This window comes from Paralichthys olivaceus, chromosome 10 (genome assembly GCF_024713975.1).
Source record: "Paralichthys olivaceus isolate ysfri-2021 chromosome 10, ASM2471397v2, whole genome shotgun sequence".
NCBI lineage: Eukaryota > Metazoa > Chordata > Actinopteri > Pleuronectiformes > Paralichthyidae > Paralichthys > Paralichthys olivaceus.
In genome coordinates, this window is record NC_091102.1 from 13,514,757 (window position 1) to 13,530,018 (window position 15,262).

A 15,262-nucleotide genomic window follows, 5' to 3' on the forward strand; every position below is an offset into this window, starting at 1 on the left:
GAGCCGGCAGCCGGGGAAACAGTGTTACAAGTATAAACTCACTACTTCACTCACAGGGAAAGGGCCCAGTGTTAGATTTGAGTTTAATTGATTAAGCAGACTAAATTTATGAGGCAATGACAGTAAAGATCAATTCTATGCAATTTTTGACATTGCAATATGCATTTGTTGCTGTTTTCTCTTGTTTAAGTTTTTTTTTATTGGGATTGTGTTGTATTCATGCAGACACCCCCTGGTAATTGCTGAAGATCAGCTGAGTAAAAGGTTTAAAAAAAAAAAAACATGATGCACATTAGTGTTACACCCCATGCATTTACCTTCGATACTAAGCAACATAAAAGCAATGTGTTTACTCACGGTTCGTTTCACTGGATTAAAGCCAGGGGGTGCTGTGTATCCTCCGACTTGCATCACTATACATGGCGAATACTGATGAACGCTGTTCACTGGGGAGCTATGCTAAAGAGATCGAGGTTGGCCCACGTTTTCAGCACTGTTTCAGCTCCAAGCATCGCCCCGACCATCTGCCTGCAGGCAGTCGTACACAAACACGAACACACACCCACACACACAGACACACACACACACATAAACACACATAATGAAATGCTCATAAAAAACACACAGTGGCTGCACAGGGCTACATGCACAGACACATTTCTTCCCCCCATAGATGTTAAAAGTGCTCGAGGGTAGAGTGTAATCATTTAAATGTTACCTGCAAACTCCCAGTTGTGTCGGTGGGTGTCAGGGGTGGAGATTCAGGGAGATTACTTTTCAAGGTGATCATTTCTCTGTCAGATGTGAAGCCCTTAACCCATCTGTAGTATCCGTGCTGGGCTGAGACCCTTCAGAGGTCGCCATTGAAATTTTTTTTCATGGAGCGCTTGTAGAATACAAAGTCTGTCTGCCTCATACCTAAGGGAAAACAACAGTTACTCAGCTGGTTAATAAACCACCTTAATAAAATGTGAATAAAATGAATCTGTGACTTTATGCTTTTAAAAGTAAAGGAAAGCAGCTTCAGCTTGAGGCTGTGAGAGCAAACATTTTATGACCCATTAATCAATTTTTCAATCACCAGGAAAAAAAGTCTGTTTTCACAATCAATTAATCGTTCATTTCATTTTGTGGTTTTCCTTTTGCAATCTATGATCGCATAAATAATAACTCTTTTTCAGTTTTTTTTTACTGCAGACGAGACAAGATTATCTATTTAGACCTTACATCCTTCAGGCCTCTGAGAATTTTTTATGGTTTTTCTTTTAAATGTTTCAGACTTTAAATTTTTTATTGATTCATCAAGAAGCCAGAAGATAGTGAATATACTTGTTAGTTGTAGCAGTGGCTGATTCTCACAGATACAAAGCAGATTATCCATCCATCCATTCTGATTAGTCGACAGATCTCATCAGCTCCGTCAAAGTGTCTTTCAGCGAAGCACTGAACCTGCAGCCTTTCTCTGGGGCTGCTGTACTCTTGGTGAACTCACACTCTCCCTTTATCAGGAAATGTGAGCGGAGACATGTAGGGGGAGCAGTTCACGTCTGTAAGCATCTAGAAGTCCCTGAAAAAAATGATAAAGAAAATTCAATTTCCTCTGTGTGCACTGGCAAATGAAATCATCTCGCACTATATTTTTCAACCGACTGTGTCCCATAGAGGCTAAGAGAATATCTTTGCTCATTTGGTTCATGTGCTGAAAAATAGCCTGTATGCTGTTTTTTTTCTATGACTATCATAATGTTCTGTTTTCCTTTTGTTCTATTGCAGCCATTTCAGTTTCCAGTCACCCGTATTTCGGTCGGCCGGATGATGAAGATGCAATGTAAGGACCACACTTAAAATTTGTCTTTCTGCGACTTTATCAATCACTGCTCTTGCAAAAGAAGCATTCAACTTGGTGAAAATATTCCACAATTAGTAAAAAAATCAATTATTGGCTGTTTTTTTGACAGCGTCTGACAGAGATTATTATTTCATTTCAGGACATTAATGTCAGGGTGGAGTCAGGTCAGGGAGGCACATGACAGCAGTATTTACCCACATTTGATTTTCCAAATGGATTTCCCTGAGCATGCACTATTGATCAGAGCCCCGATATAATGAGTGTTTACCCTGAAGGTGGCACAGAGGTGAATTGATTCTAACCCCCTTCCAAAATGGGCTTATTTAAAACACTCCACTGTTGAGATCCAGTCTGCAGGAAGCACGCAGCTCCGTGTTCACTCGTATGCATGTTTGCAAGCGCGTGTTCCAGTGGATCAAATTAAATGAATCACTCCAAAAAGTGGCCATGGCCCGGAGAAGGTCCTGCCTCTCCAGAGCCTTATTAGCACTAACAATCTCACTGTCCATTTCAGTGTTTACTGGCTTCCACTTCCTCCACATAGTCCACATTTATTTCTCTGCATAGCCTTTTTTTTTAGCCCACTACGGTGCTACAGCGGCTGCAAGTGCACAATTACCCCTCCGTCCTGGGTGATTCTGCTTCCTCGCCAGATGTATTGATTTGTCCGGAGCTGTGTTAAAGATACGGCAGGCTTATTACTCCAAATGTCTTGATTGTCACAGTGTGGTAGCTGTGCCCCATGGGAAAAAATTCCAAGGCTGGCTCGGCCATACCGATAACAAGCCTGCTCAGTAGCTGCTGGGTATCCTCTGTAGTTAGTGCTGCCCTAAAATGCCCACCACACCTTCCTGTCTGCTATTCTCTCCCTGTCCCATTCGTTCACTCTGCTCTGCATCATCTTCAGCCTCTTGCAGCTGTTTTTTCTGTTGGACGGAGGTAGAGGTACCACAACAGCATGCTGGGTAGGAAAGAGAGGATGAGAGATGAACAGGTAGCCCCATTGAGGCGACACAAAACAAGATTTGCTCTCTGCAATACTTGAGCTCCCCCTGCAGGTGGGATGTGAAATTCACTGTAGTAAATACGAGTCACGGTCCGAGTCTCCCCATGCATACAGCTGTGCACACGTGCATTTGTTGTCAAGCTCACAGAGAAGAAACCGACAGCCTGAGAAGCCCCACAACCACAACCACTGACTGACCAACGTTTGCAAATTCACTGCACTCAACTCAACTTGTTTGGCTAACTTGCTAAACCTCTATCGAAAATGGGTCTACGTGGCTTCTGATGATAAACAAGCAAGTCGACAACGTCACTTACACAATGTTAAACAAGCAGAACAGCACAAGACATAGCCAACAAGCAGAAGTGATGACTTACTTGTCCAATAGCAACAACTCCAGGTCTGCATCGGTCCTGCATCCTTTGGCCTCTTGTAGCTCCAGTAAAATATGCTTCGATATTCGCTCCTGTTAAGTTGCTTCCTAATTTTTTTTAGACTTGTCCTCTGTGCTTGCTCTGCCGTGATTCTACACTGAGAATGGCAAGCTAGTTGTCTCATAGATAGAACTCTTGAACTCTGGTTCCTGGTGTGTGCTGTAATGTTCCAGCACGACACAGCAGTGTTACATAGTGTAGCTCCAGGCATCCAGGAAGCGCTGTGGCAATGACAGACATTCTCCCTATTATAAGTTTGTACCATCAAAATTATTTTGAAGCTGTTATTTTTAGGTATAAAAACGACCCGGTGTGGCTCTAAGACAGTTTGAATGAGCCCAACAGGTTTAAGAGTTACTGAAGGATCAAAGCCTCAGCTTGTTGTCTGGGGTCTCATCTGGAGATCAGACTTTATCCAAACACCTAAACAGGAATCAGAAGGATTATTGTGCCTTGCAGCGGTGCCACTGTGCATACTGACGATACAGCAGCAGAGGCTTCAGCGAAGTCGTTCCCTGACTTGAAGCCATCTGTTTGTTTCGTAGCTATTATCTTGTCAGAGGTGAGGCACAAGCGTCTCTTTTAATGCAGCTGTTTGTTATTAATGGGATTCAGTTTATTGTGAGCCACTTCAATAGTTCAAATGAGTCAGGTCCCAGCAGGCGATAATATGATGGTTTGTAGGAGGACTTTGAAATGGGCCATTGTTCTCTGGGAAGAATTACTGCAGGTTGCCTCATTCACAGTGAATCAGCACAGCCGAGTATATTGATTCGCACACTTATCCTTGGATGTAGCAGCTGTAGCCTTTCCTATAGTAAGAAACATTACAACTAACTTGAATGAAGGCAATGCAGATGAAAGATACACTAATTACAAGCCCGATAATTGATTTGTGTTCGAATGATTCTACTTTGCTCCTCAGTATTCAGGGGATGCTCCAGATCCTTGTGGCTGTGTGCGTGCTGACGGGTTACTCAATCACGACAGCCAGTTTTGCCATCTATGAAGTCCATGAGCATCACAGCGGCTCCAAGAGGCTCCAGCACATTGCCGGCATCAGCGAGCCCTTCTACTGGGCTGTGAACTTCCTCTACGACATGGTAAGATTTACCAATCGCCAAAATGCAGACAAACACCTCTTATCTTTTTAATAGATTTAGTCAATTAAATGATATGATGACACGCCTTTCTGCTGTTACATCATGTCTCTCTTTTTTTTTGGCAGGTCATCTATCTGATCCCCGTGACTTTGACAATCTGTGTGGTTGCAGCCTTCCAGGTCCCAGCGTTCACAGATCGGCAGAATCTGGGTGCCGTCGCCCTCCTTCTGGTGCTCTTTGGGTCAGTAAATAGAGAGGATGTTGATTTACTGTAACCTACTGAGGAACGATTGTCAATCTATTTTGACTTGTCTTTTGGCCTCTGCTGCTTCATGGCATTCGGGCCGTAAAATATTGTATAATATAATAATATTATAATAATAATAATAATAATAATAATATTTTCAAAGGAAAACTGCACGTTAAACTTTTATAACAACGTGGCAACTCAGATAACTCAGAACAAAACTCAGCAGTGGCACAATCATGCAGGTTGAAAACAAGCAGTTTGGTCAGGTTTGCTTTCACTCTATGCTTGGAATATTCCCTACAATACAACTACTTGCAGTGCCGAACTATGAAATTGCTCTGTAAACTGTGTTGGCTGTTTACAACAGGCAGTGTGTATATTTATTTTACTATTTACCTTCATTTTCTCTTCTTAATAAGATCATGGGAAGAATCTGAAGGTTTGATTCTCGATGTTTGGTGCAAGGTTTGAAGACCCAGTTCAGACCTGGTCTTAACATCCATGCAGCATTAACATACAAATACATTAAATTTCAATTTAACTTTATTGCACAGGTTAAATTTTAAGGGTCACATTTAATACAGTGTTTTCTATCATGTAGCATTGGTGTGACTAAATAAAATAACTTAAGTGTTTAATGTATATATTTCAAAGTGATAGAAAACACTTCATTAAATGTGACCCTTCACATTGAACTGATTTTATGACATTACATGGAAATTGAATATGTAATTGATAAAAAATAAAGCCAGTTTTTGTTATTATTATTATTATTATTTTGAGTGTAGGAGGTGGTCTGGGACGCATGTGGTTACATTCTTTTCACTGTGTGAACGCAAATGTGTCCTGGGCCACACATAAAGGACGACTTACTCAGCTGCAGTTTCATAATGAAAGAAAACTTGCGGTTCACATTGTCCATACAGTGATTTGTGTTGTGATATCAACACTGAACACCACATAATGATTTCCATTTTTTTCCCTAATGGGTCAAATCTTTCCTCGTGGTAGGTCTACCCACAGCTATGATTCATTGAGCCTCTACTGACTCCACTTGCTCTCTTTCTCTCTATCTCTCGCTTTCACGCATTTTAATGTCAGGTGTGAGCAGACGAGCTCAGTCCACTTGTGATCAGATCTCTTTGGACGGATATTAATGCCAGGTCTGAATGTAGCCAAAAGGTTATAATCAAGTGTAGTCTTCTTTTAAGAACTGAGGTCACCACAAGATGTGAACAGCTATTTAGAAAAGAACAATCTGAACCAGTGACGTGAGGGATGCATATGTGGAAAACTTTCACATATGTTTGGCTGACTTTATCCTTGCTGATGAATGTAAACTGTCCAGATGCATCTCTACTACTCAAATTCAATCAAACTCATTGACAAGTGATTTATTCTGCTGCAAGACACCCATCCTCATTATACATCCCCTCATTATACACACACAGCATCCATGCTATTTGAATGTCAATGTTCTGATGCTTTGATCATCTGACCTCGGTCGAACTGATCATGTGTTACTTGATCAAACTAATTTGAACAAAGGTTTTTAGTAATTTTCAAAATCACGTCCTCGCACTATCACTTCTACTTTCTGGCCTCTACTGCAAGTGCTACTTTGTGCACCGCCAGGTTGGGTCTTCAGCAGGGGGGCCATGACGACGCTGCTGTTTTTCCTGCAAAGACAGATGGTGGTAGGACTGAAAGATTGCTAGAAAAATCACTGCCAACGTGTTTATCCAATTCAAGCCAAAGACACTAGAGAGAGAGGGAGGGGGGATCAGGAAGCATCAGGACTTGTAGCAATAATTGTAAGACTCAGTGCGAAATAGAGACTAATTAACCACAAGGATTTCAAATCAATTGAACCGTGAGATGTAGATCCTGGGAAGGTGTCAAACCGATGATGTGCAATGATTCCAGCATCTGGATCACGGGGGGGGTTTACATCATTTCCCAGCTGCAGCAGAGGTTAAGACTCCTCCTTGTCGTTGCTGTCGCGGTCTTCGTCTTGAGCCCGGAAATCTTAGGGCTCCAAGTCAGCACTCTGCTCCTCATTTATCAGACAGATGTCTCCCTCCCAAGCAATGAGTAATCACAGCGCTCCATCTGTCAGGCTGCACCCACCTGGTCTGGTGTGTAGCCTCTCTTGCTTCTATTCCCTGTCTTGGCACCCACAGTCTGCCTACCATGCACCTTTTCTTGGGTGGTGGTGGTTGCTACACAGAAGCTTTGTCTGTGTCTGGCTCTATCTGTTTGTGTCTTGTCTCTTTCTTTTTCACAACCCCACTTCTTTTAGTTTTTCATTTCTTTTTTTTTTGCTTCCCTCCTCTGTCTGGCTGACCCACACACCCCAATCAAATGAACAGAGAAGAAAAGAGAGAACAGAAAAAACCAGAGGGAAAATGATGTTCTGCTAGCAGGGGAATAACGGGAGATGTAATTTATCTTCCTCTTCTTTGGCGCCATGACTGAATGTTTACCCTTGTCATGGTGTGGTGTCCTTTTCCCTCTGCTATTCTTTGATTCCTATTTTCACCTCACAGCTTCTGAGTTTATCCTGAACCACTTCACTTGAACATGCAGAGTCCTGTGATTTTAGATATAGTATTTTATAAACTGTCCGTGTCTATGTTTTTAAGGTGCATGTGTGGCTGCATTTTTACTCGGTGTTACGTTTCAAATTCCTCAGGTTTTCCACCTTCCCCTGGATGTATCTGTTGTCAGGCGTCTTCAAGGATGCAGAGATGGCTTTCATCACCTACGTGTGCATCAACCTCTTCATCAGTGTCAACACCATCATGTCCACCTCTATTCTCTACTTCCTTGGCCAAATTTCAGTGGGCAACAGTGAGGTCAGCATCTACTGCCTGAGTCAAGATACACTTTGTTAGGAACTAAATAGCCCTGAAGTTAAATATGTGACTGTTCATTAACTGTTGAATTCAACCTTGTAGCTGTAGTTATATTGAAATGCATTGGAAAGGACAAATGTCCCTCATGAAAAAGGATTACAATACTCAACGCTGCCTCTTCTGACCTCTCCCCCTGCAGCTCATCAACATTATCTTCGAAAGGCTGAGCTACGCCTTCCTCATCTTCCCCCAGTTTAACTTTGGGAACGGGCTGCTGCACCTGGCGAGGAAAAACATAGAGGTCCAGATCCTCAGTGGCTATGGCGTTGATGCCTATCAGAACCCATTCTCCACAGACGCCCTGGGCTGGATGTTCCTCTCCTCCTTCATCCAAGGCGTGGTCTTCTTCACGCTGCGTCTCCTGCTCAACAAGTTCCTCCTGCGAAAAGTCAGGTAAGAAAAACTGATGCCGGCTGAAGACGGCTGACGCCAGAAAATTATCACAAACTCCTGCGTACAAATCTTTATTCTTCAGTTTGAGGGCAGGACCTTACAATGTTTACATTCAGATTTTTTAATGCTCTTACTCAAAACCTGATGCTTGCACTCGGATATACCCTGCTTGTGCTTGGACAGTATAGTGCATGTGCAGAATGGAACAGAATGTGGACTCTCTTGCAGCCTAGAATATAAATGTGACATATAAATACTGACAATATGCAAATGAAGAATTAAATATGCATCAGAACCACTTTAAGTAATTAAAAAAAAAGTTAAATTGCTCTAAGTTCAAAATTATAAAAGATAAATATCTTCTTTCTTTGTGTAGCCTGAACTGCTACCAGTATGTAATGCGGCGTTTTCTGCGCCAGTTACTCCTATTAACTTAAACACCTCTTACTTTTCCCTCTTTTGCAGGCATTTGATTTGTGGCAGAAAGACTTTGCCACGGGTGGCTGGTGAGGATGAGGATGAGGACGTGGCAGCAGAGCACCTACGGGTCTCCAGTGGAGCAGCCAACATGGACATACTGCAGGTCAACCAGCTCACCAAGATCTATCAACACTTAAAGAGGAAGGTCCCTGCTGTCAAGAGGCTCTCTGTGGGAATCCCTGCAGGAGAGGTGAGCCTGAGGAGCAGGATTATAAACAAGGCAGTTGGATAACAAAAGGGGCCATTGTATAATGAATGACTTATCAGGCTCTTGTAACAACAGCATGACTGTAATAATCCATAAATCCTTCATCTATCCATTTATCCATAAATCCAGTTTAATAATGACATGAACATCTATCTAATCTCTGTATCATAGTTCTTTATAGAGGTCGAATGCTTCATGGTTACTAAGAAGTGACTGATTGTTTACAGTGCTTTGGTCTGCTGGGAGTGAATGGAGCAGGAAAAACCACCACCTTCAAGATGCTGACTGGAGATGTTAGCCCCACTGATGGCACAGCACAGATCAGGGACTGGGATGGGTAAGATGCACATTCATTTATTAGGTCATATGACACGCAAATGTGACTGAATTGGGAACACAATATTTCAAGTTCACTTTTAGGGAATTACTTTACATTTTGACAATTTGATCAGGATGACCTGATTAGATTTCGGTGGTCAAAGGTCACAGTGGCCTGAAACAAAATGCACAAAGACTGAAACTGCACTGGTTAGTTACATTAGACCATGTGCACAGTGGAAAACATGAAGGTGTTTATTACATATAGTATGCATAGATGTACCGTCTGAACAACACAGACGCTTGAGGCATATTCCTGCGAAATAAAGATGAACTGTGAGAATCACTATGGAGGAGGAGACAGAGACAAACCCATGGTTTAGATTTAATTTTTACAGGTGCCCAGGCTGTGCTGCCTAATGAATTAGGGCGAGATTCAATTTGTGTAACACCAATATCCACAAATGAGAGGTGTTATTGCTTTGCATTAGACCATATTTGAACATGGTGGTTTGGGATTTACCGAGATGCAGCAAAAGTATAAAGAGCCTTACTCCCCATTCCTGCTGTGCTGTCAGGCCACATGGTGGGCATTCCAAACATTGGCCCGCTAGAGACAACAGGTCCCAGTGGTGGATGCCACAAGAGAGTCTGTCTTAATCCTTGTTTGTTTTTTTTCCCCCAGGCGGTTGGTCGACATCATGGATTGCCGTAGCAAGGGAATCAACATCGGCTACTGTCCCCAGGAGGACGCTCTGGACAATCTGCTCACAGGAGAAGAGCACTTGTACTTCTATGCTTGCATCAGAGGCATCCCGAAGAGGGACAGAGAAAGGGTAAGGAGATGCTGCAGATTCTGTGCTGCCATTCAAAGCTTCAGGTAGTGACAACAACATGTGCAAAATGACACATTATCAGATATAAATACAAAAAACATGCATTCCCAACTGCTGATACTTCCATGCGTGCTGAATCAGAGGGTGTGAAGTGTTGAGTGATGTCTGCTGAAATCTGCACTATCAGGGGCAAAATGGAGAAGCTGTTGTTGTCAGCTCGAGCAATCCAACCTTAAGAATTAAGCCAATGCTGTACGCTTCAGTGCAGACAAATTTACATTTAAACGATACTTTGATGATGAGAGCATCTCATTTGACATGTCACTGTATGCTAATTCTTCCCATTTATCTCTCTGAGAACTAATCAATCTGGTTTCTGTGGTGATTACCAAACGTGCCTGCCTGTCACTGCTGCTGCTGCTGCTGCTGACATGAAGGGAATCTGCACTGCAACCATTAAAGAGATGTTGTGATTTCTGATTCTCCATCTTGATATTTTTACACAAAAGAAAGAGAAGGAAAGAAACAGCTCTGAGGTCGATGGGAATGTGCAGAAAACACATCAAATCTAAATCGTACACAGGGGAGACTTTTGACTATTGTGTTATCTCTGCATAAGTGCAGAAGCACAAAAAATATTGATTGGTCAGAAACAGAAGTGCGCGCACACATTTGCAAATATGCGCACATGTACACACATACTTACACGAGCAGAGCAAGGCACAGAAACGGTTCCTGCTGGTTCTAATCATTGTCATTGCTATTGTTACAGCTCCTCCTCCTCTGGTCAGGGAAATGCCAACAATGGTTATAATGGTCACAGTATCGGTGTTGAGCTAATTCACAAAGATGAGGTTATATATAGAGCTCCTCTTATGTTGTCTCCCACTGACAGTCCCCTAGCTGTGGATAATGAAACAAGCCTTAATGGGGTCATTTTGTATTGACATGGTTTTGTCGGGCTTAATGAGCTGTTACATCAAAGGTGATAGAAAGGGGGTTTTATGAGAGAACATTTTGATCCAAACCAGTCGGGACTATGCTATGCTTCCAGTGCTTATCGTCCAAATGTAGCTGCTGCTGCTGTGTATTTGTGTACAACATCTAAAATCCTACTTAGTGCCCAAATAACCAGGATTGAGGAACTCAGAATCATACAAAAAAAATCTACACTATAGGCAAATCCTACAGGAGTGAGAAAGCAAAGAATCAAAGTGAACTAAGCTATCCATTGCATTGGCTTGCTACATTGATCCGATTTCCAAACTTGCCATCTGATGGGGAAATCGGCTAAAGCTCACCGATGGGAAATCACCTCAAGCTATTGGAAAATGAGCTGGTATTTGCAGCCCAGTATTTCATGTGATTAATAGGCGAGCATAAAGATTTTTAAGTGACTGAAATGGTTGTGAGCTATTGAAGGTTTTTTCTTTTTTCTCACTTTGAAATGTGGTCTAACACACAGGATAAACTGATTGGCACCACATTACGCCGTGTCAGTCTCTGTTCCCTGAAGTTTGCAGCCTTGGGACAGAATGGAGTTTAGATAAAGTCGTCATTGTTGGACAAACAACATTAAAAATGCATCAGAGTAAGACAGATAGATACTTCAGTTATTTTCTGTGCCGCTGTACTGGAGAGAATCTTAAAAGGCAACAACAGAAATTAACATGGAAATCAGGTAGCCACTAAGGAGTGGGGAGGGCACCCTCAAAAAATAAAGATTTCTGTAAATCCAGCTTTTCCTGCTGTGATCAGTGTCTCGATTGTGCGCGTGTGTGTGTAGTGGGATATTGGCCTTGTTCTCCAGAGAGAGGACCCCCAGTTGATGGATTAAAGGAATAGATAATCAACTTCCTGTGACAATCCGGTGTTGTTCAGAGCTGCTGGAGTCACAAATGAATACTTGACATCATCCTCGTGCTCATGAAACTACAGGGAGTAACAATCAGCCATGCAGAGCAAACATTAAACCTATTGACAAGCTGTAGATGACAGTAAATCTATTGCACATCTACACTGATTATCTTTTTGTAGCACAAAACGTTGTGGTGTTTTGGAGAACTTCAAACAGAGTGTGGTATATTTGTTACAGCAGCAGCACTTCTGGTTCAGAAAGCAGGGAATCATGGGTAATATCCACTTGTTCAGTTGTGTTTCAGTTCAGTGAGAGGAACTATACAGTCAACGATTGATAGGCTTTGTTTTTCCTTTCAATGAAAACCACTTAATCACCCTGACAAGCCCAACAGAATTAATCACCACGTGTGGCTGCAGAGGGCGCTGCAGCTCGGTGAAAGTTACTCAGTGTTTCTTTAAATGTATTATTATTGTTATTGACAAAGCTGCTTACACAAGATTATCTGTCTTTGTGTATTATCCTTGCATATGTGTGTAAAATAGCAGATTTATGTGGAAGCTAAAGAGAAGGCTTTTGTTGTGTTTATAGGATCTAACAAAGTGTTTTAAGAAGGCTGCTCAGGCTATGATGAATAAACTGTTTGATGACTGGTGTTGCTTTGAAAACACATTTCCAAGTTACTGTCTTTTTACTGTAGTGTTACTTCTGAAACTCCTCTACTCGTGCATCTCTTATACTGTTTAAGTATTCACCATTATCCTGTTTTTGCTAGTTGTGGCTTCAGGAAACATTATATAGTCTAACATTAAAAGTTAAATCCGGATGGCTTTTATCTATCAAATCTATCTCAAACATGACTCTGTATTGCCAACATTTCTGTTATGATTAATGGATTAGAAGCTGTGCTTTGCTTATTGTGTTTTTTCTATTTCATTTTGTTTATTCTCTGGATAATCACATTCTTAATGTTTTTCTTGAAGGTGGTGAACTACCTGCTGAAGAGGCTGGAGCTCAGCTACCACAGGAACATCATCACTGAGGGTTACAGCTGCGGCACCCGCAGGAAGCTCTCGACGGCGCTGGCTCTCATCGGACACCCGCAGATCCTGCTCCTGGTGAGGACACGTCTGTTCCCGCTGCTGTAGCTGCTCATTTAGTCGCCTAACTGGCCACGAGACAACACATAGTAAACTAACTGCACAAAACTGCTCCTCCTGAAAGGATCGTTGACATAACAGACTAGAACTGACATATAGTTAATGATATAGTGATAGTTAATGAGTCGGCTTGCTCAGGCTTACCCAAGCCTAGTCTTCCAATACTCTACTTCATTTTTACGTTCTATGTCTATTCAATCATTTTTTTCTCTTACCTGTCCCCCTTCTGTCCCTTCTTTTTATTTCCTTCTCTTGATATTCTTCTTAATAATATTTTCTCTTCATTTTTATTTCTTCCTTTATCCTCCACCATTTGGATTTATCTGTAACGGCCTCCCATCTCCTGTCCGATTTTGCAATTACACATTTCTTACTCTTTCATATTTATCCTTTCCTTGGTTTTTCCTTCTCTCCCTGCACACTGTTTGCACCACGCTCTCTTCCTCTATTCACATCTCCTCACCCCTTGATCTGTCTCTCTTTATTTCTATCTCCCCCTTTTCTTTTCTGCACACCCTTCTACCCTCCTCTCGTCTGTCCTATCTCCGCAGGACGAGCCAAGCTCTGGCATGGACCCTCGCACCAAGCGTCACCTGTGGAAAATCATCTCAGAGGAAGTGAAAGGAAAATGTGCTGTGGTCCTCACCTCTCACAGGTTAGAAAACCCACCAACATCTGGCTTTTGTCTGTAATGGGAACAGATACAATCAACATTTACTTCCAGGTCAAATGATGCACCTTTTCTGGTGCAATGTTATGAGACACATGGAACTTCTGGGCATTGGCGTGTAAAATAGCTGCGATCGTTTGTTTACCTATTGTTTTTTACATTTTGGATACAAACTGCAACATCTGTTTTTTCTTGGTATTGTATCCAGCATCCCATCTGTGTTCTTGGCAATTTTACCACAGTATATTGTAGATAACAGTGTAGAAAGCGACTAAATGTATATTTATTTATGTGTGACAGTGGGCATTGCTGATTAGTGTATGCTCAAAGGGTCCTAGTTTGACCTTTTACCTTTCTGTCTTTGTCGCTGCCTCTCAGCATGGAGGAGTGTGAGGCGCTGTGCAGCCGTCTTGCCATCATGGATAAAGGTCAGTTCCGATGCCTGGGCTCTCTGCAGCACATTAAGAACAGGTTAGTGACCTCTGCTCGTCCTCCAATCCATCCATTGGTGCTCTCCACACTGGCTGCAAAGCCTCCAACTCTTCTCACCCCACTGTGGCCTCAACCCCACCCCTCAGACCTGTTATAACACTGGGCTTTGTTCGTACGATCTCCTCTGTGCAGGTTTGGCAGCGGGTTCACCGTGAGGATGTACTTGGCTGAGGCCTCCTGCGACGCAGATGCAATCACTGGCTTCATGCAGCGCAGATTCCCCAGCACTTACCTCAAGGTGAGCTTTGTCAGCTGTCCGATGTAGCCAAGAGTATTTGGTGGAGGAGGGCAAAAAGGCGAAATACAGCAGTAGAATGTCACGATACATTTAGTTGGATTTGTTGTGTATGAATCTGTGCAAATACTTTCTTGCCTTGTGATATTACACAGCAAAAATGCTTCTAAAATAAGCTTTTGGTTGCCATGAGTTCTTTTTCATTTACAATAGGTCTGACTAATTTGTGTAGAACATCAACAGAAGGTGCACTCTTAACTCCCACTGGTGTGCCCTTACATGAGCTGGTTTCTGGTTTCTAGCTTTAACGCAGCACTAATAGTTTTTTGAGTTACTGTGGGGGTTGTGCAACAAGATGTAAATAATTATTTTTATCATTTTATAATGATGTTATTCATTTGGAGGTGTTTCGGTAGACCTGGCAAATCTTAGTCTGATATTCTCTCTTCCTTGAGCTCTGCTTTTGTCCTCATCGGCTCCCTGAGAGAAATGTCTGGCTCTTTAGCTGTTCCATCATCATGTGTAAAACCAAGTCACTAAATGTGTCTACCAGTTTTGCATTTAACAGGGTGTGTACCAGGGGTTAAAACTTAAGGCTATTGTTAATATGGCAATATTAAGTAGGGGAGGTTTCAATCTATATGAAATATGAGGGACTCAGAGAGCTCATACCTCTGCCTGGCACCAACAGTCGCCTTATGAATCCATATTTAGATTCATTAGACCCAGATTTTTATTATGATCTTAACCAAATTGTACACACTCATAAATACCAGTCCCCTTAACATGACAGATTTCTTCATCAAGATCCGTGAATTATTCGCTGAGAAATCCACAAAAATGTTGCAAAACGCCCTATTCTGGCAATGAGAAAGAAACTGAACAAATTAGTCCTGGATCCGCCCCCTGATCCGGACCCACACCAAATTTCAGTGGGCACTTACCTAACACATGCCACATCCTCCCACCAACTGTTGTGGTAATCTTTCCTGCAGTGTTTATGTAATCCTGGTAAATTACAGGCAAACACAGACAAAAACACAACCTCTTGG

At 42.2% G+C, this 15,262-nt stretch overlaps 1 protein-coding gene across 1 annotated transcript in view; it reads left to right on the forward strand.

The window, feature by feature from the left end:
* abca12 (ATP-binding cassette, sub-family A (ABC1), member 12) overlaps nt 1-15,262 on the forward strand; it is a 72,703-nt gene that overhangs the window by 55,924 nt on the left and 1,517 nt on the right. The window contains exons 61-72 of the mRNA XM_069533490.1: nt 1,774-1,828; nt 4,215-4,392; nt 4,518-4,633; nt 7,338-7,500; nt 7,700-7,953; nt 8,419-8,623; nt 8,869-8,978; nt 9,645-9,795; nt 12,637-12,771; nt 13,365-13,468; nt 13,862-13,954; nt 14,108-14,213. Of these exons, the coding sequence (XP_069389591.1) occupies nt 1,774-1,828; nt 4,215-4,392; nt 4,518-4,633; nt 7,338-7,500; nt 7,700-7,953; nt 8,419-8,623; nt 8,869-8,978; nt 9,645-9,795; nt 12,637-12,771; nt 13,365-13,468; nt 13,862-13,954; nt 14,108-14,213 (1,670 nt within the window). The remainder of the gene's footprint in view (nt 1-1,773; nt 1,829-4,214; nt 4,393-4,517; nt 4,634-7,337; nt 7,501-7,699; nt 7,954-8,418; nt 8,624-8,868; nt 8,979-9,644; nt 9,796-12,636; nt 12,772-13,364; nt 13,469-13,861; nt 13,955-14,107; nt 14,214-15,262) is intronic.